This window comes from Saccoglossus kowalevskii, chromosome 9, assembly GCF_978046115.1.
Source record: "Saccoglossus kowalevskii chromosome 9, keSacKowa6.1, whole genome shotgun sequence".
Classification (NCBI taxonomy): domain Eukaryota; kingdom Metazoa; phylum Hemichordata; class Enteropneusta; family Harrimaniidae; genus Saccoglossus; species Saccoglossus kowalevskii.
The window spans coordinates 33,640,833-33,662,875 of record NC_140649.1 but is presented as its reverse complement, the minus strand read 5'-3'; the positions used below and the strand labels follow the sequence as shown (position 1 = coordinate 33,662,875).

Below are 22,043 nucleotides of genomic sequence, written 5' to 3'. Positions count from 1 at the left end.
TGGATTTTATTTTCACTGAATCATTTCTTCACCAAAAATAGCGAAAATTAATTCCAAATGAAAGTAAAGTATTTTACAGTAAACAATATTTAAATAGTGCTAGAGTAGAGTAGACATCCAAAATGAAGAAAAAAAATTATATTTTCTCTAAGTCGCACTCACATACCTGCACTCTTGCGACAAAACGTTTCTATGAAGTCAAAATGATGTACACGTAATTATGTAAAAATGGTTCGTTAATTAAAATATTGGAGCAAATCTCATGAAAACAGTAATTGGCATGGCCACAGATTAAAACAAAATTTACATTGTGGATGAAGTCTCTTTCTTTATTTATGTCAGAGGTGCCTCGTCTTTAAACAGTGTGACTTATGATGCATAAAAACTTACCCTCCAGACAGTGCTGGTAGCATTGCTAAATATCACTTGTGATGACACCTGTGCTTTGTTACCTCCAGTTTGAAAAACATAACTACCCACTCTAGATGTATCATCAGATCTTACTACACTGTCAGCTGACCTATCAGGTGACTTACTGATAATATCGGGGTAAATACCACTGTCACACTGACCTAGTAAGTAAGAAAAAATAAAAATAATTTAATATCTTGACTAATTACGTGATATCATTACATTGTCGTCTTTATAATATGCATTATTGCTTGTTTAAAAGCTGTGGTTGGCTTGTTTTGAATCACCACCACTAACTAACAAATCAGCAACGCCTACATAGAATTATTCACTTTGAACTCATGTGAAGCATGTATGATGAACTACCATAAAAATCATATTTGAGGCCACAGCTTTAATAGAAGCCGCACCCCTAACTTGAGACATTGTTTCATGTTGAAATTGACAAGTTTTGATCCCAGGAAAAAGCCTGCAATATAAGCCGCACCCCAAACTTTCACAAACCAATCAGCCACCACATATTTCAGAAAAAGATATATCATTTAATTTTAAATTAAGGCATAATTTTTCGAACATTTCAATGATTCCTGGCGCTTAGATTAGAGTCTAATTTAGGTTTTCCATAGTCATTGACGCTTATTCCAGAGTACTGGTTTATTGTGGGTAGCGTGAATGGGTAAACTGCGTTTCGACAATGAGCTGTTATTATCGTCAAAAGTGTTAAATTCTTCTTCAATGTTCAGCTTATCTTTCAAAAACAACTAATTTCTTGATTTAAAAACAATCATGCTGTTTTCCCATCAAAATCAAAGCCAAACGATCGCACTACAACAACGGCAAATCTCTTCCGTGCTTCGTTTACCATGAGTTTAAATGAGCTATGGTAATTTAATCACGTTGGCACCATCCAGCGTTTGGATTGGTTAATTAGCGACTTGACCTATCAGGTCAAAAAACAGTTTCAAGTCACTAAAGATGTTTGAACAAGCATGGCGGATATCGGATCGAGCGTTTATATGTGACTAAAATCATTCTAAGTTGAATTTTCACAACAATTCAACGAATTTATTTTTTGTACGTTATTATAATCACTACTGAGTAATAATCAGCAATTGTAACACTTTGAAAACAAATAAGTTATTCATACGTGTGAAACGCAGCATGACCGTTACCGTGATCATTTGCTACTAAGAATGCATTCATTTTTGTTTTTACTTCTTTTAGAATATAATTTTCGTTATCAAAAAAAAAATAAGAAAATAAATATATATTACATTAAATAATATGCTGAGTATTTTTTTTTTATCATGCGGAAATTTTCTTTTGATGGACTTTTTTTTATTTTTTTATTTTAATTTGTCTAAATATTAAACATGGAATGTACAGTCACTCTGCCGAAAGTCGAACATGCCAGTAGTCGAACGCAATCGACTGTGTCAGACAGCTGTCTCTCAGTTGTGACCGGTGCTAACGAATAAGTCTATTCAAGAGGTTGTAGTATACAGTACCGTAACCTGCAAATGCATACAAATCTATTTGTAGATATTATTTATTGTGCAGTATGTTATACAGAGTGAAATTTCGTTTGTGTACAAGTTTGTCTGTGTGTAAATATCCGAAAGTGCGCTTAGAATCACTACAAAGTTGCAATCGAGTGTTGTGCATCTCATTAGCATATCATTATCCCTTCTGGCCTTTGTTTTTTGAAAAAATTTCCCACTGTTACCGAAGTGAATGCTCTAATTAAAGCCACACCAAGACTTCACGCATCTGAATTCGTCCATTGAAAAAATTAATTTTAATTAAAGCCGCGGTCTCAATTCGGAATTTTACGATATTTTCACCAATTTTACATTTAAATTTTGGTTAAAAGATAGCAACTCTACTACAAACCAAATAGACTGCACAATTTCTTACTACATTTGAATTGTTTGGCGCCCTCTTGGATTCTTCAATCTTATAAATAGTCTACACTTGTTTTTATTCCCTACCTTAATTCATAGACCTTAAAATACCTAAAAAATATTTTAAGGTCTATGCTTATTTTTTATGTCAAAACATGTGACTGTCTGCATTCAATATAATACTTAAATTTGTAAAATTATTTAGGTATATTTATTCGTTGATCAATGGACTTTCCTGGATGGTTGTCATGGACACATTCTCATTGCTAGAAAGCAATAGAGATAATATGTGTATTTCAAATATGAGTAAAATATTTTTTACATTGTAGCATTCATTCTGTTATCTACTGAGACAGTGTAGCTACAAAGAGTTGCTGAGAAAGCTTTTGAAAAAAATCAGGTATCATAGACTTTGTAGTATCTCTATTTAACTACTACCTATTTAGATACTACTGTGGAAAAGGCCATCAACTGATACATCCGATTGCATTAAATAATTACCAAGAATATGAAAATACCACTTTTTATACATTATATTAATGGATCCTAGTAGTATTCACTTATTTTCCATGACTTTGACAAGATTGAACTCACCATTCCTGGAATCCACAATGAGAACAGTGGCTTTCTCGTTATCTCCTAATATAGCATTAATTGGTGACTTTAACATCACTCGGAATCTCTCTTCATTCTCTTCCAAACCATCATCGACAATCAACACATTCCATGTCGCTATAGCAACACCAGGATCAAACTGTATCAGTTCAGCTGTGCTTGGAACAAAGTCAGTTTCATAAGTAGCTGAAACTCCTTTCACTTTGACAGTTATGAATGATGACTCAGCTAGGTGGCCCAATCTTTGAATGTTGACACTGAGTGTACCAATGTTTTCACAGACCACATATTCAGCTCGTACCATTTGAATAATCGTCCAGTGCAAATCAAACCTAATGGAATTTTAAAATAAATTTTAAAGATATTGGTAAATGAAAATCAAATATTTATTCACAAGTCACATTTGTTTCACCAACTCTAAACAGATTTCTCATTACTCAAACGGTGTCTAAATACAACTTGAGGTCAACTTTTCCTATAATTGCAGTTTAACACGTGTTAAGGTAATTCACAAATCAATGAATTACGAACTAAAAAAATATGGTTCAACTAATCCAAGACAACATGTGGATCAATACTACAATAACTTATTTAATTGTTTCATTGTGCAAGCCTTGCCACATACTATACAAACCTGTCACTTACCCCCAGTCCTAACTCTCATTCTTTCCTAGTATTGTCTAATCCCAAAGTATTACATTGTGTTACGGTATATGTAACTAAAATGCCATTCCTATGATGAGACCATTGCAAACCAATTTTCCACTAATTTTTATAAGGCAATTTTTTTGAGGAGGGCGAAAAATAAAATAAAATTAATTCTTCTTTTTTAATTAGATTTTTGTGATTCGCAAAGAATTTTAAGTGCGATCATTGATCGGAGAGGAGAAATGAAATAAAATTTTATTCCATCTATAACCTTGTTTCTCATCTGCATGAGACTTCGGTACTTTGATCATGATACTCCCACAAAAATGCAACTTGGATTTGTTATGCGGCGGGCGGTAAAAAAAGGAAGATAAAAATAATATTTTTTTAGAAATTTTTTGCATTTACAAGTCAGCGGGCGTGAGAAATTATTTTATTTTTATTTCATTTTCGGCTCCTGTTCATTCGGGGGGTTCGAGAAACAAGGGATAATAAAAGTCTGGCCTTATTATTAATAAATTAAATATTATAACTATATTCATTGACATAGTTGATATTGAAACCAATGGTTATTACATGAACAAAATAAAATATGTAAAAGTTGTTTTAGATTCAATATTGAAAGAGATTTCTAACTTTAAAGCCAGCCCAAAACTTGTATTCTAAAGCACAAAATGAATAAGAATGAAGGCAACTCAAAAAAATTCAAACCTGATAAAAGTCAGAGGCAGCATCAGTATAAATTTTTTTATTGAAAAGTAATGCATGTTTATGATTATAATCATAATATAAGTCATCACACTTATTATGAATTTTTTACCAACTAGTATATAAATCTCTGATAAATAATGTTGCTTTCTGATCAGTGTGAGTTCACAATGTGCTGTGACAGTGGTGCTTGTAAGTTGTTTCATAAATAGGGATACATACATTAGCAAACAACCCCATTATTTTATTTTCAGGTGCAAATGATCGATTCTTGCAAATAAGTTTCTGTACATCAGTATGCACACATACAGCATAAAAAGGGTAGTGTCTGAAACATACGCTAAGATGTATTTCAAATTATGTCAATTTTACTAACCTCTGGTTACTTAGCTTATTCTGGTGCGAGTCATGAACCTCAAATTCGAAACTGTCGTTTGTTTGCTTCAGTTCGTCGTGCATGAAATAAATCACATTGAGATTGTTAACATCCTCTTGCGTGAACGTGCGATGGAAAAATTGACGCCCGCCTTTGAATTCCAAATACCCGAACAATGGTAGCCTGGTAACTACATAGATGATGTTGCTATCCAACGAATCCTTGTCCATTACTTTCAGATTGAAGTTTGTCAGTGTGTAACCATAACGACCATTGTAATCATCCAGAGTCGTTGCTGGTTGGTTGTTGATGATATGAGGATATTCAGAACGAACTGCGTTAATTTGAATGCGGAATTCTATTGGTTCATACCGAACATCCTCATCAACAATAAAGCCAGCATTGGTGTTGTCACTAGCGATAAGAAATATTGCATCCTCTCTGGATCTTCCGCCATCTTGTTTATACAGAATATGCAAATTATTGATGTCAGTTTGAGTAAATTTGTGATGAACTGGTTGACCTTGTTTCAGCAAGTGTCCGAATTCAGGCGGTTTTATTACAATATACGTCAACTCCTGATTATCACTATCCGGATCTACCAATAGGAGATCACTTTCAGTCAAGAGGCGAGCACTTCCTGCGTCAACGGCAAAATCCGTGTTGACGTACATAATAGGTAATGCATCATCGATTGGAATGACGTGAATACGCAGAGTTCCATTTCGAGATGACAATCCGTTAGAGACAATGAAATTCATACTGTCTTTGTTAATGCCATTGTTCCTCATGTGTTTATACACGACAGTACGCGCCACCAGATCCAACAATGTAAATGAATTGATTTTTATTCCTGGATGCGATATCTCTTCTATTTGACCTTCCGTGGGCGGATCAACGACTGTGAAAACAATCTCATCTAATAAGTTGGTATTGTCGGAGGCTGACAATGTATCAGTTGTTATGACAACAACATTTCCTTCCCCAACTTCCACATCACCACTTGTAACCATGATGTCATCTTTTTTTGTGTTCAGAATGTTAATATCAAAAGTTTCTCGTCTGGTTGTATGTTTCCCGTCAGTTACAGTGAAGCGAAATTTATCATTGGCTTTTGAACCAAGACCGCCTGTGTGAGCGTATCGCAGGAGATTCATGTTGACATCATGTTGGGTGAAGTTTGAATAGAGATCCACTGGTTCCCATCTTGGAAGCTGTCTGAGGTAAGTCTTTTTAACTTGCAGTATCCCTTTATCTGGAGTGTTATGTACGGTGTAAATCAGATTAGCATCTGTGGTGTCTACGTCTCTGGCCTGTAGCACTACAGCAGAAAGAATCACAGTTTCATGCATATTAATCGTAACACCAGTATTCTTGATGACTACAGGAGGCTCATCATTCATCGGTATAATGTTGATGTTGATTGTCTTTCTGACTGTATGCACGCCATCAGTTAGACGAACTCCTAATTGATCACTGGTCGATTCAGATCCGTCATGCTGGTAAACAAGCTCCAGAGAAGTCAGGAAAGCGTCAACCGTGAATTCATGAATCACTTCTGGTTGACGTTCCCCGTACTTCTCACCTGGGGCATGCCTCTTTCTTCGATAACTAGACATGTCTATGACATATCCATGCTCTGGCTGTTTACTGATGGAAACCACCAGTGTTTCTTGCGGAACATCAATATCAACAATGTTCATAGTCGCCTGATCTAATCGATAAACACTACCTTCATTTAGCGTGATGTCATTGCTAACAAAGTTCGGCACCTCGTCATTCTGCGGAAGGATCATAACATTCAATGTAACCTGTGGGGATATGTTTTTACCATCGTCTGCATAAACTACAAACCAATCCGAGGTCGGTTCAACGCCTTCATGGACCGACTGCATGAAGTATATATTTCCATCCACAACGTCTTTAAACGAAAATGAAGAAATTCGTTTTCCAGCATTACTTTTCTCATGGCCTGGTGATGGGAGAATGTTTTCCAAATAGCCCCATGTTGGTTGGCTGGTAATTATGAGCATTATCTGGTCAGCATCAGTGTCTGGATCGTTGACATCCAGTACATTTCTTGTCAGACCCCACTTGCCACCTTCAGGGACATGTATTGCATCAAATAATAAAATATTCGGAGGCTGGTTATTTATCGGCACAATGGTGATGTTTAAATCATGTAGCGGCAAGTTACTCGTTGATGGAATGATCTGATCAGATACCAGAATTGTCACACGATCAAACACAGGCCGCGGGCCAATCTCGCCACCTGTATGCACATATCGTATATTTCCATCTACAATGTCCCGTTGAGTGAAGGTCGTCACCGTAGCAAAGTCTCTTTGCATGATTCCTCTAACAGGAGGACTAACTATGATGAAATTAAGAACCATATCATTTGTATCGCTGTCAATCGCAGATAACATCCTTGGCGTTAAAGTCATATGACCTGACTCTGGAACTCGTATATTAGGGTTCAAACCTGCATTCAACTGCGGTAGTTGGTCATTGATTGGTATGATTTTGAAGAAAATATCTTCACTTGTTGATTGCACACCGTCACTAATACTCAGGGCACAGTTATCAGCTTCTACTTCTGAACCATCATGGGTATACCTGGAATGTGAACAAAAACAATTCATCCCACATATGTTCTGAAAGCTCATATCTTGTTCTTCTAGGAAGGTTTACTCTTTGAGTGCCAAAATAAATATTTGTCACAAGATAAAGCTGTATAAAATTTGACCAGATTTAAAAAGAAAAATTTTGATCTGTGGTCAGAGTGATATTATGTCTATTTGTTCAAAAATTATTAAAGTCATCAAGCATTTTTTTAAATTTTTATTTCATAATTGTCATAAAAAATGTTGTTTTTTTTAAATTCTGACAGAAAAAAAAAGTTTTAACTGATGTGCAAAATGACCAGAAAAACGAATATTTTGATATTGATATTTTTTTTGAATAATTCAGTTTTCCACAAATAATAATGTCATGTAAATATTTGGTACACGACAAGGGATATCACAAAATAAGCATGAAGTGAGTATTTTGAGAACACCGGTGAACACATAGTAGAAGTCGTTGAGAACATGTACTATGTGAATGCATACTTGGTGTTATCTTCTTAATAACCTTATTATTATACATCTTCCCAATCCAAGCACTTGACAATTACTGAGCAAAAGGTGAAAAAATTTCTAATTATGAAATTTGTTTTTCATATTTTTCACTGCTATTATTACTGATGTGATAAATCAGCAAAAATGAAATCTAGTGAAACATTTTTTTATTGTAATATGTGAAAAAACATGCATTAACGTCAACATGTGTGATTTTCTATGAAAAATATAACATGTATACGTGTGTCAATATAAACAGTCAATATAAACATCGATGTGGATGTTGCTAACATTTATGATTGAAGCATGAAAGTGTCATGGTCATAGTTGGAATGTCATGTCTAATGTGGGTCCCACACGATGGATGTCGGATACATTGTTTACATGAAATTTGAAAATATTGTGTAACGGCTAGTGATTTTTTAAACATGTGTCAGTTGAAAAATTGTAATGTAAATTACAAATTTTACCTGATTTTAAATGAATTAACATCATCAATATTGAAAGTGTCACCTGTATCCATGACAACTGCATCTTTTTCAAGAACACCATACTGGGGTAGACGCTCAACTGAAAAAATCAAATCTGTCAAACTGGTATCTTTGTCAGCGGCTGCCAATAATGACGGTCCCATAATTAAACTGCCGCCCTCATTAATGATCATGTCACTCGTGTAAATAACTGGTGATTGGTTATTAACTGGGAGCACCGTGATGTTAAAAATCTGACCCACAACAGTGTTGCCATAGGGATCGCTGACAGAAAATATGAACTGTATTTGTCTGTCAGTGGCTCCTATTTCCCTGAATGGAGGCATATAAGCCACTTTGCGATGATTGATTTCATGTTGCGTAAACGTACGAAGCGGAACCACTGTTGGGTCTTTCATAAGCATTGTTAGTCCGTTGGTTGAAAAAACACGTCCAGCGTCATTTAAACTGTGTGTGTCTGCAAAATACGGTGGAGTTGTGATAGTGTATACAAGTTCCATATCAGCGGATTCAACATCAGTGTACTGTAAATTGTTTCTTTCAATAAAGTTGATGTCTGTTTCCTTCAATCTAATTGCTTGGTGTGTTCCTCTAATTGGCTGCGGCTGTAGATCATCAACAGACTCAATATGAATAATAACCGAATGTTCTGGTGACTCGTTTGGTGGCACATGACTATCTAACAGAACAAATGAAAAGAAATCTTGAAATATTTCTTGCCCTAAATGCCGGTAGTAAATCAATCCCCGAAACAGATCTTTCTGGGTGAACTGGTCAACTGGATGTCCATACGAATCCCAAGAAAATTTCTTGATAATTTCTCCGCCATTTGGTTGCTGGGTAATTTTATATGTGATGTAATCATCACTGGAGTCTGCGTCGGTTGCGTGTAGCATTTCTTTTCCAATAAGGACAGTCTCACCTTCATTTAGTTGAAAGAGAACGTTAGTGATTAAAAATGGTGGACTGTCATCTTTAGGAAGAATGTTTATGGGAAGAGACAGTCGAGAACTATGTGTTCCATCTGTCAATCTCAATTCGATTTTGTCTCTAGTAGAATCACTGTCATCGTGGTAATAATTTACAGTACCATGTTGCAAGTCGAAAGGCGTGAACATTATTATTGGGTGGCCATTTTGCTTTAGAGTCCCATGCTGTAATCCACCAATCACAATCAGCCTTACATCTTTGAGATTATCATTGTCAACTACTTGTAAGTTCTCCAATGTGATTGGCCGGGACTGGCCTTCCAGCATTGTCAAGCCTTTGTTCAGTGATACTCTCGGTGCATTTGTTGATGATGATCGAACTGCCAACATCAACATAATTGGTTCACTTGCTTCAAAATATCCATCATAAACAGTCAATTCAATATTGTATACCTTTCTTTCGCTGTAGCTAATATTTGGTGGGTTGTATGCAATATTAAAATTATCTACATCAATCTGTGAAAATGACGTGACTGGTTTAGACAAATCATTGAGATGAACAATTTCTCCTTGACCTTTTTCAAGAGGATGACTAATGTTGAAGACCAGCTGCGAATTGGGGGTTTCCTCGTCTTGTGATGACAGTACAAATGGGGTTATTGTCGTTAACACAAACTCATCGGCATCAAGGACATACATACTTATGAATGATGCACTTGGTTTTTGGTTCTTGAATCCCGGCATTATGTGAACGGGTAGGAACAATTTTTCTTGGTATTCACGGTTATTGTCAAGCGGATCAATAGTCGTAACTGCTAAAGCCACGTAATCAATATCAGGTGATGGTGGGAGGAGGTGCTCATATCGAATTCCCATTTTCAGGAAATCGTCACAACTTTCTTTGAAATACCGTAAAACTTTACGATGTTCCCCGTCTCCCGTTACAAGCTGTCCAAACTGAGGCTGGTGATCTAATACACGTGAAAATGTCACCACACATGACGCACCGGTCACTCTGTTGTACAAAAACTCCAAGACATGTCGATCAAGAGTATTAGACATTCCCAAAAAATCTTCAACTCGCAGTGATGAAATTGGGAAAAATACTTTATAGCCGATTTTTTCTATTTCTATGTTCAAATCAAAAATCTGAGTCTGCGTCTGAGAGTCTGTTAAATGATAAACTTTGAGTTTGATGGTGTCAGACAACAGGATTGGTGAGCCATTGTGTTTGTACTGCACTGTTGTAGAATAGAAATTACAGTCAAATACCTGTGAAAAAAACAAAGGAAAATTACATTAGCTAGATAGAGGGTGCTATGTCTTGATAAACTTTGAGTTTGATGGTGTCAGACGACAGGATTGGTGAGCCACTGTGTTTGTACTGCACTGTTGTGGAATAGAAATTACAGTCAAACACCTGAGAAAAACAAACAAAGAAAAATTACATTAGCTAGATAGAGGGTGCTATGTCTTGATAAACTTTGAGTTTGATGGTGTCAGACGACAGGATTGGTGAGCCATTGTGTTTGTACTGCACTGTTGTAGAATAGAAATTACAGTCAAATACCTGTGAAAAAAACAAAGGAAAATTACATTAGCTAGATAGAGGGTGCTATGTCTTGATAAACTTTGAGTTTGATGGTGTCAGACGACAGGATTGGTGAGCCACTGTGTTTGTACTGCACTGTTGTGGAATAGAAATTACAGTCAAATACATGAGAAAAAAACAAAGGAAAAATACATTAGCTAGATAGAGGGTGCTATGTCTTGATAAACTTTGAGTTTGATGGTGTCAGATGACAGGATTGGTGAGCCAAGGTGTTTGTACTGCACTGTTGTGGAATAGAAATTAGTCAAATACCTGTGGAAAAAACAAAGGGAAATTACATTAGCTAGATAGAGGGTGCTATATCTCTATTCCACTTAGATTAGTTTCATGTCTCTGTGTATATATTCAAAGTCTGAGGATAACATTTGTTCATACAAGCCCTATAGTTATAAGATTTTTTTTGTTTACATTATTATTCATTTACATGTGTTTCAGTAGGTGCCTAGATTTTTTATCCGGACCCTTATCCTTTTATGGCTAAACTGGAAAATGGGCACTTTTTGTCTCTTTATGCAATGTTTAATCAATTCTTCAAACAAAAACAACTTTTACAAGATGTGGTACACTACCAGCACAGTAAAATAATAAATTGTGAATTTTTATAAAAAATTATGATAACATAAATAGTTGTTCCTACCCACCTACCCTATTTTTATTTCCAATATTAGCAGGACTAAACTGTTTATTTTATTTGGCTTCATAATACCATTAAATATGCTAATTATTCTTCAACTTTAGGTATGATCCTAGAATGCACCTTTAAAATTGCAAAAACTGTGATGATAAAGACCCTCTTATGAATCAGCTGCTTAAACAAAACTGATTTGGTAAATTTATATATATGCACCTTACCTGAGGAGTAAGAACACCGACTCGCTGCGTCATTGGTTCATTTAAAACAACTTCAACTTTACATTCACCTTCATCAACATCTGGAAGGTTGAAGGTCAAATCAGCTGGATCAAGGAACTTTGTCCGGCCAATCATAACTGTCAACCCATTGTTCACTGCCACTAGCTGACCAATCACAGTGGGGATAGATACAAGTAGAGTGACCAGATGAAATACTGTCTGCAGCATGTTTCAATATCAAAGTTATCCCCTGCAGTAGAAATACTGTGGGAAAAATAGAATTTAGTAACTTTTGAATGCCTAAACTTTTCTCACCAAAATGTTCATGCAACATTTAACACAATGTTAGGTGTTTTTTGATTATTTTTTTGTTAATTTTGTTCTTAACAGGACAAATTTACTGTTAGTTTTTGCAAAAAAATATGGAAAAAAGTTCCGCTGATGACAAAATTTAAAGGGACAATACTGAAAGCCATAATTGCGCATGTGGGCACTTTTGATGTTCTTTGAGCCATGGCCAACAAAAGGTCAGGTCATAACAGATTCGGCCAGATCAGTGATTTGATTGAAATTGCAAAAATAATTGATTTGCAGTGATCCACCATGTGGGAAACTCATACCAAGTTTGAATGAAATCATGTCTGGACATGTCTGTGATAAAGAGGAGCGTTTTAGTTTTAATATACCATCAATCAAAAAACATATGCTAAACTAGAGATTTATTACATTTTAAGGTACCTTAATTTTTAATAGTAAGTTGAGGGGTTTTCTAGATCTCTACACTTTTTTTTTTTTTTTTTTATCTCTGAACAGCTATAGGAATGTAGTGATTAATGGCTGATCTAATGGGTCAGCTGTTGACCCAAAACATGCAGTAAAACAAAACTCACTGACTACATCAGTGAAATAAACTTTAATGTTAATTATATGAGGCTGGATTACTTTTCTTTCTTTTTAACGTCCCATAGATTTGGCTGGATTGGGTATGGCCTCGAGGTGACAATCATCTGCTGAACCGTTTGTATAATATGAAGTTAGATTGTTTGTAAAATGGCTGCTACTTTCTCAACTAAAATCATTTATTGATACATCAATATTATTAACTATTTTTTAAGTGAAAATACGGGTTTTAAACTCTACGGAAACAGGAAGTCGAAAAAGTAAAAAGTTGACACGGACGGCGATGTACAAATCACTCATATAATAAGCTCGCTCGACAAAGTTGACAGCGGAGCTGAAAGACTCCCTGTGTTTACAAATCCAAGTCATGTTTAACATTTGTTTTGATAAACATTGATTTTCCTGTAATCCAGTGTGCTCTTTCAATGAAATCAGGAGTACGAGTTTTGACCTGGGTGCCGCCAGCGATTCCTTTAATACCCTCCAATCACTAAAAGAATTACCTATTAATCTTGGTAACCACTCAGTTTGGGAATATCCACATTTGGGAATTGAACCACCCAAGTGTTGCTTTAGAACATTCTAAAGTTGGTTGTTATACGAAAATGAGAAAATATTGAGAGTATGAATGTCAGTTTTGTTGTTAATAATGAGAATAATGATGTATAATACTGAAAAGTGATCAATACTGGTATGGTTGAAAAAAAGTGATGTTATTTCGAAATTTGGAGTTTAAATTTTTTTTTTTTTACCATGAATCAAAAAAATAACACCAGGATTGAGTAATAACACAGGTTCAAAAATTAACGCATGGTGTGGATCAAATACCGACAAATATTACTGCAGCTAAGACAATAGGACACAGTGGATATCACAGTTGATCATACATGTATTGTTTTCATGACTTTTTTTGTTTACCATCGATGCAGGTCAGTCTTATACCACCACATATTATATTATTATTATTATATGGGACACAAATTGAAAATATTGTAATTATTAAATATTTGAATGGGCAATATTTTTGGGGGAAGTTAAGAGCTAGTTGTTTGACATAAAGTAGTACTTGTATAATTTCATGCAATGCCATTTTTTATCCTGCTCTTATGGTCTTAGTCTGCACTGAGCCTCAAAACATTTCCCCTGACAATTCTAGATTACCAGATTATATCCAAATAATCACATACACTCACTTACCATTAGAAGCTCCTTCTTGAGCTCAATGTATTGGGTTACCTAGCAGTGACCTGAAAACAAGCAAAGTATGGCAGTAGTTAGTGATAAACTGACCTTGTGTATGTAGCATGTCATATGATATAGCATACATAAATACAGAACTTGTAGAGAGAATAAAATACACTGTTCCATGTCTAAGTAAGTTTATGGTTTAATCACTGAGTGTCAATAGATGGACAGGGGCCATTTTGATTTCTAGAATACAATGTAATAATAATAACCTTTATTGATATTGTATCCACTATGGGATATTTTGACTAAAATACAATAAAGAGATAAAGTATAAAAAAAAAAAAAAAATAGAATAATATATAAATAGAGATTATTATAAATAAATTATGCAGGGGGGGGGGGGCAATATTTACATTTAGAATAATTACTGACAACTTTGATTTTGGGAGAGACAAGTGATGTAGCAGTAAACATTTCTTTGGCATCTTTAAAACTGTTCACCACCAGTTTCATCCTTTCAACACAAATTCACAAAAAAATAGTCCCGTTTATAGTCTGCACTTTCTTTCAGAATATTGGGACAAACACTGACTCACATTTAGTCTGCTGGCTCCAAAATTAGGATTCATAACTAAAAATATAAGAATATAAGAAAATCAAAGAAAGCTTAGAAAGCTTAGAAAGAACTCCTGTGTGCTGAGAGTATTGGAGACACATTAAAATTAATTTGCTTTTCAAACAAGAAGCCTGGTAACTACTACCGGATTCTGCCGTAAATTCACCCATCCGAAAAATCGCCCTGGGCGGTTTCACGGCTGGTGGGCCCTTATTTGGGATTCAAATTTTCAAAAAATTATCATCAAATATTTTTAGGCGGGCTTATATTTTGGACAACCCAAAATGAAAGAAACTATTGCAGAAGCTAATCTAAAATTTTATACATTTTTTTCTTGCTGGATTAAAAATTAGACAGCGCAATTTTCTCCAAAAAAAAAATAACATAAAGGAACCTTGTGCGCCAAATACAATTATTTTGTTTCATTTTATTAGTAACAAAAGTATATTCTAAAAGAAGTTTCAAATAAAAACGAACCCAACTGCATTGCTTAGTAGCAAATGATCGCGGTATCGCAATCCGGCCATGCTGTGTTTTACAATTGTTGATTATTACCTAGTAATGATAATAATAACGTGAAAAAAATAAATTTGTTGAATTGTTATGAAATGGAAATAAATTTCAATTTATTTCATTGTAAGCGAATGATTCTGATCGCATTTTCAGCGATCGATGCTGTAGAAATGAATATCCGCCATGTTTGACCTGAGACGATGTTCTTTGACCTGACAGGTCAAATCGATAATTAACCAATGAAAACGATGGATGATGCCAACGTGATCAAAATACCATAAGCTCATTTAAATATGTTTATGTTATTGAACGCAGTACGTGGAGACGGAGATTTGACGATGTTGTTGTACAATCTTTTTGCTTGGATTTTGATGGGAAAGCGTCATGATTTGTTTTTAAATAAAAAAAAGTACTTGTTTTCTAAAGATAAACTGTGCATTTGAAGAATAATTTAACATTGTTTACAGCGATAACAGCTCATTGTCGGAATGATAATACTTTTGAATAGGCGACGATGACTACAGCGAAACTTTTAGGCACCAGAAAAGATTAAAATAACACCTTAAAAAACTGGGCGGTTATTTGGTCCCATTTTATTTTTTTAAAAACCCAAACTGCCGTTTAACGGCCCTGGGCGAATTTATTATGCATAGATTAGGTCTGTATATTGTTTCAGAACACACATGTATGAAGTTTCATTATAATGTGATGAGTAAATTAGTGGAAAGTTGAAAAGTAAATTATTATGCAAATTAGGTTATTATTATAGATGAATATAAACCTAAACCTAATTTGATCATTTTGTGTTAGAGTATATATGTACTGTCACAGACCATCTATGTATGAAGTTTCATCGAAATGTGATTAGAACCAACAAATTATGAATTATTATGCAAATTAGGTAATTAATATGCACTGATTTTAGCCCAAAGCTAATCAGGTCAGTGCATTTTCCTAGAACATCTATGTTTCAGGATTCATTGAAATGGGATAATTAGTACTTGCAATAAAAGACAAAAATTAACTAATTATGCAAATTAGTTGATTAATATGCACACATTTGTACCCAAAATTAATCAGGTCTCTGCATTGTTCTAGAGCATCTATGTGCCAAGTTTCATTGAAAAGTAATAGTACTTAATATATCAAAAGCTGAAAATTGATTAATTATGCAAATTACGTAGTTAATATTTCACGTCAGTCTGTGCATTGTCCTATGTATTTATGTAAGTTTAATTAAAATGTGATGATTAGTACCTGTGATATCAGTGGAAAAGCCGAAAATTTACAAATCATTATGCAAATTAGGTAATTAATATGCACAAATTTTCCCCCAAAACTAATCAAATCTGTGCATTAGTTTAGAGCATCTATGTACCAAGTTTCATCAAAATCCAATGAGTGGTTCGTTAGATATTAGTGGAACAGCTAAAAATAAGGTAATTATCATGCAAATTAGTTAATTAATATGCATTGATTTTTACCAAAACTTAATCAAATCTGTGCATTAGTTTAAGGTAGCAGGATAGTTTTTTTGCATGAAAAATGTAAACACCTATAATCGGAATAAATTTTACAAGAAACCATACAATCTATATATGTTTGGAAAGCTCTTGACTTGTACTTTTCCTATTATTAATATTTTGTGAACATTGTGTTTGTTTTAGCGTCACGTGATTCTGAAAATCAGCGGGGCTGATAATTTAACTAACGTGAATAAAATTTTAATTGTCATCTCTACAGTCATTCATGTGATCAAAAACTTTACACTGTTTTAAAGCAAAGGTCATGAAGTTTAAATCCGTATTTCTATTTTTTGCATTAAGTTTTCTTTTTCTTTCCGAAAATCACAAATTTCAAGCACGTTTTTTGGTGTTAAAAACGCCATTTAAAATTAGGTCAACGGTAATTGCCAGAAAGCGAACACCGAGAAATCGGCACTTTTATGATTTCAAACTTCAATCAACGTTAACTCCCGTTTTAGCAGCAAAATTTACATGGGCTAATTGTAAATGAAATGCTTTGAAAGTTGTTTTCGAGAAAAATCATGAACCAACATTTATATCTGTGAAAAACTTTGTTTTTTGGCCGTTTTCTTCCACGCTATGGAGTTTTGTGACAGTCTGTGCTGATAACGAACGGTGACGTCATTCATTAAAGCTTGGATTATGCAAAGTGGGCGGTTCTGTTTGCGAGTAACAAGCAATACAGACACTACACTTGGCAGTTGAAGTGTTTGCAAATACAGTGTATTTATTTTTGGGCCGTTGTGTTTGTAAACTTATTAGTCCAAGCATGCCACGAGTTTCGGAGTCTCCTGGAGGCAGCTCGTACATACTGGCGAAAGGGCGGACCCGTTACTGGTTGAGGTAACCCCTAATAGCTTGACAGTTTCACCAGAGCGCGCCGTCCCTTCCCAATCGCTCGCATTCCAATGGCAGCTTTTCTATTTATTTCGAAAACTGCTCCCTTTTTTCGGGATGACGGGAAGCTAGGCTGGCTCAGTTTCGATCGAATACAATCTCCTTGCGTGCAAAGAAATTCAAACTGACTGCCTAGACCGTGACGCCTGCGCTCCACTATTGAGATATTGCCTACTTTGCAAAATTGACAAATCTCTTTTTCTAGGGCGCCATTCAACAGTGACATGTCAACGAGTCGAATCTCGCCGTCTTCAAATGATCGGCCGTGACATTCACTCTCACTTTCTTCTTCTACGTTGGAAGGTAACAATATTTTCCTGCGAGATACAGACATCTCTCGAACGTTTTGAACAGGGGTATCACCCACTATATCGAAGTCTGATTCATCAGACTCTCAATGTCACGGTAAAACTTTCTTCGTCCACTTCATGGCTGACACTGGGTTCGACGGAGAAATCCGTTCTGTACAACCCAGCATCGTCTCTTTCAACATCTTTTTGACAGGAGTGATCATTCTTTTGACGTTTTTTTTTTTTTTTCTTTCTTCCTCGCTTTCTTTTTTTTTGTGGAAATTTTCGCGTGCTTACTATCTCGTCCATAATTAGTGAATGACAACTAAACTAAAGAATTACTGACAACCCTCTCCTTCTGTGCATATTTTGCACATTAATGAAGGAAGCTGCCCTGTTTTTTAATTGATGTGAATAGAATAATTGTAAAATGTGACCCAGTGATGTATGCCGGCATGTAGCATTTCCTGTGCTATTAAAAATCAAATCCCGCAAAACAGAGTTTTACCGTCGCAGTAACCTCGGGTCTTATACTTGTAGATGAATCTCTTCAAAATTTTTACTATTTCGTTCCCGGGCATTTTGTTCGCATGAGAACATTAGATAAAACAACTAAGTATTTATCAGACAGATTTATTACATGTAACATAATTTACGAATTTAGAAAAACCTTAGCATGCAAGTATGCCTACTTGGTGAAAACTCCTCTGAAAATGGATTATATAAACCAGGTCCAAGCACATTCTTATCATTGATCAACCTTTATATGTAGTTTGTGGCCTGTTATCAGAATTTTCATGCAATGCATAGCCACCACAGATGGCTGTATTTTATGGTTTGCAACCATATTTTGTAAAAGGGAGCCCCCTCCCAATGTTCCCAATGTAACTGCATTAACCCCGTGGTCAGACACCTTTCAATGACAAAGCCAAGAAAAAATATTGCAGAAATTTATTGTAAGTTTTTATTCTGTTAACATATAATTACATTGAAGTGGTACATTCATGTACTTTTTTGTTTATTCAAAATTTGTTGTTTCAAAAGCGATTGTTTTGTCTTTGCTGTACTTCCTGTCTAGAAAGGCAGCAGTGCACACATCTTACCAGCTGTGTGTAAACTACAAACAGATATCTTATCAGTTGTTTGTAAATAGCAAATAAAGAAAGTGGCCCAACTTAAAACTATTTACCCTCAGTTCAGTTATGTTTGTAACCATGCATATTAATGAGATGCACTAGTTGGGTGTACACTGGATAAACAAAAACTTGGCCATTTGTTTGCACACAAGAAAAAAATCAGTTTACTTGTACAAGATATTTTTTTTTCAATAAAATAAATACACCAATGTATGTAGCATGCCTTAGGGAGCTATTCGTGTGATTTTCAAAAAAAATGTGAAAAGTGCCCAAAAAACTTTTCTGCTACCTTAAAGCATCTATGTGCCAATTTTCATCAAAAACCGGTGTATGGTTCTTGAGATATCAGGGGAACAGTCGGACACACATTATATCCACATTGCTGTGACAAGACTTAGAAGGCAAGGACTTGCAGGATATGACCTCCTGACCTTTGTGTGCATACCAGTTCTGCAATACATATCTTATAATATGAACTGACAATAATGTACATAGCTTAATTATTCCAGCATTTTGTAAATTCCACACTTCCACTAAGGTTAAAATAGTTGTCGGCATGGTATCAGATACTATAAAGTGGTTTTCAACCTATTTAAGGATCAGATGCACTTTCTAATCACATCTCAATCTTAAAAATATATTTTCTGATGTTTATTTTACTTTTCTGGGTATAATGTCAAAATATTTTTAATTGATGACTATATTTGATTAATAATTCATAGTTTGTATGAAGTCTAAAATTGGTGACTGGTGGAGGGTTAAACAGACACTACATTTATTATTTGAAGTTTTTATTTGGTATAAGTTACCATTATGGATAAATGCAGGGAGTATGGTAACCACTGCTGCCAAGGTCAGTTATTTTATAGCAGAGCAGGGAGTTCAACAGAGAGATAATTGTTGCCCTAGTTACAAGATGCCCATAGTTTCAGAAATATATCACCAGTAGTGACGAGTACAGTCACTAAGCAAACTCAACTGTACGCTTCATACCAGGACTTCATAAGGCTGACAGATTATGATGGATGGCATATCTCAATATTAAATGCCAATAATTGGTACCATGACCTGATTTAAATGATAGAGCCCTGTTTCCACAATCCAGCATACAATAAATACAATTATTGGTTTCTATGCATTTCTATTAAGATACTTCTATTATACACTACTCAGGCAGGGATCTTTTTTAACAAGGGAACAGGGGCGCAGCACCCTCATGCCATGGCCATGCACCCCTTACACTGGGGAGCAGATCCTCTGGCAACCATAAAATTCTGATTGACATGTGGCCACAGTCAACTGTGACCTGTCTGATAGTAATTTTGGGCCCAAGGAAGCCATAGAATGCTCCATTTTAACTTAGAATTATCAAAAACTCCACACCCTGGTAGGGAGAACCCTATCTCTCCCACTTTGCAGTTTTTTCTAGAAAAACCTCTGTCAGGCATTTTTTCACCACAGGAATCAAACTCACTACTGGGTGAAAATGCTACGCCATCATGTTCTTCATGTTAAGGTTGATGCAAGGACACTAAAACTAAAGCAAATCAGACAAGTTGATGGGTTTACACTACCCCTATACTGTAATCATAGATACTGTCTGTCAGGAATAATTGGGAGTGAATTTCCTGTCTGAAGTTGCGTCTCTAGTACATGTATCTGATTACAAAGTACAAGTAGTATTCACTAAAGTACAGGATGGAAACAAGACTTTTAGACTCAAGACAAAAAATATCCCACCCACACCGGACATATTTCTCATAGCCAAATTGACAAGACAGCTGCTGTGTCTTCCAATAAATATACTGTTTCAGAGGTTGATATATAAACAAACAAGGTACTTGACAACATAATTAGTGACTTTGAACTTGTGGCAGCTGCATGAACAATAGTTGTGCTGAAAATGATAAAACTGAACAAACTAACAAAAGTAGCCATGACCCAAAAAAAAAATCCTCCTCTTTTCAAAAAATGTAAATGGGTCAGAGTCTTGAGGGGTTGGTCTTTATATATTTAAATCTCACAACAAATTTACGTTTTGGATTAAAATGACAATGGATAACAAAATATAGATTAACTTTGTAAACAACATAAACAATAGTGTCCCATGATTCTTTGGTGCAATCCCTGGGATTGGAAGTTTCCCCTTTAAAGTTTCTAGGAGATATGTACAGTACAGTATTAATCTAAACAAAGACCTCCGTTCTCAGCTCACATTCAAGGAAATCAACCACTGATTAACCCCTCACCAAACAATTAACCCTCCTACCCAATAACTCAGAATTAAATTCAATTTATTTGACATTTAATTAAATTCAAACTATATATAGGGCTGTGATTTATTTACTGATTAATTGAATCGTATCTAGTTAAATTAACTTAAATTCAATTGAATGTAATTTATAAAGTTAAATTTAATATAATTGCTTCAGCCGACAGACTGCTTCAGATTAAACATAGCTATAAATCTTAAGAAGCGCAGCATCTATTTAGGAAGGGTTTATTGTTTTATACAACAGTGAGTGAAAGAGAAACCGGTCTGAGGCGAAATTAGTCGATTTTCGCATTGGTAATGATACCCACCACACACAAGACAATTCAAAAAGACAAGATAAATTACCTTATTAAACATTCGAGTTATTCACGACTGGTTTTCTTTCAAACTCTTGTCGATACAGATGGAATATTCCGTTCTCGCGTTACCAATCGACATCTATGATATGTCTTCCAACTCCGATGTGTTCACCACCTGCGTCGGGGAACGTCAGCCATTTGCAACGAGCCTGAGTGTAGCACGCAACTTGACTGGCATTGAACGAAGGTCAGGAAAACAGTCCTCGTGCTTTAACCTCAGCCTGATAACAGCCAATCATTTTCAGCTGACATCTTACTGTTTACAAACATTTATTCAGTGAATTACCGACCTCCAGCTGGGTGTTGAGATGAACGCAGACATCCGATATCTTCGATGACACTAAATATAGCTTCTGGCGTCTGCAGGCTGGTGGCGCCAAGGCAAGTTTGATTAGACATAGAGGGCGTCATTTTCGATTATATTGACCAGACCAAGACATTAAAGACCATTATCTATAGGAAAATGATAGTGGATGAACGTAGTCCTTTATAATTATTCAATATGGCCAGGGGTTTTAAGCAATTATCCTTCATCAATGTAGTGTCTGCGACCATTAGTCTATACGTTTTTTTTTTTTAATGCACTGAAAATACACTTTCTTCTAAAATATTCTGTGTAACTCTGTTCTCTGTGAAGTCTATTTGGTTTCAAATTTTGATTTTTTGATTTCTGAA

The 22,043-nt window shown here is 35.2% G+C and overlaps 1 protein-coding gene across 1 annotated transcript in view; it reads right to left on the bottom strand.

The window, feature by feature from the left end:
• LOC100375522 (FRAS1-related extracellular matrix protein 1) overlaps positions 1 to 21,439 on the bottom strand; it is a 31,588-nt gene extending 10,149 nt beyond the window's left edge. The window contains exons 1-7 of the mRNA XM_006816084.2: positions 21,355 to 21,439; positions 13,766 to 13,815; positions 11,669 to 11,932; positions 8,255 to 10,476; positions 4,663 to 7,281; positions 2,910 to 3,262; positions 391 to 572 (exon numbers count right to left, since the gene is read on the bottom strand). Of these exons, the coding sequence (XP_006816147.1) occupies positions 391 to 572; positions 2,910 to 3,262; positions 4,663 to 7,281; positions 8,255 to 10,476; positions 11,669 to 11,896 (5,604 nt within the window). The 5' untranslated portion in view covers positions 11,897 to 11,932; positions 13,766 to 13,815; positions 21,355 to 21,439. The remainder of the gene's footprint in view (positions 1 to 390; positions 573 to 2,909; positions 3,263 to 4,662; positions 7,282 to 8,254; positions 10,477 to 11,668; positions 11,933 to 13,765; positions 13,816 to 21,354) is intronic.
• Positions 21,440 to 22,043: the final 604 nt, after the last annotated feature.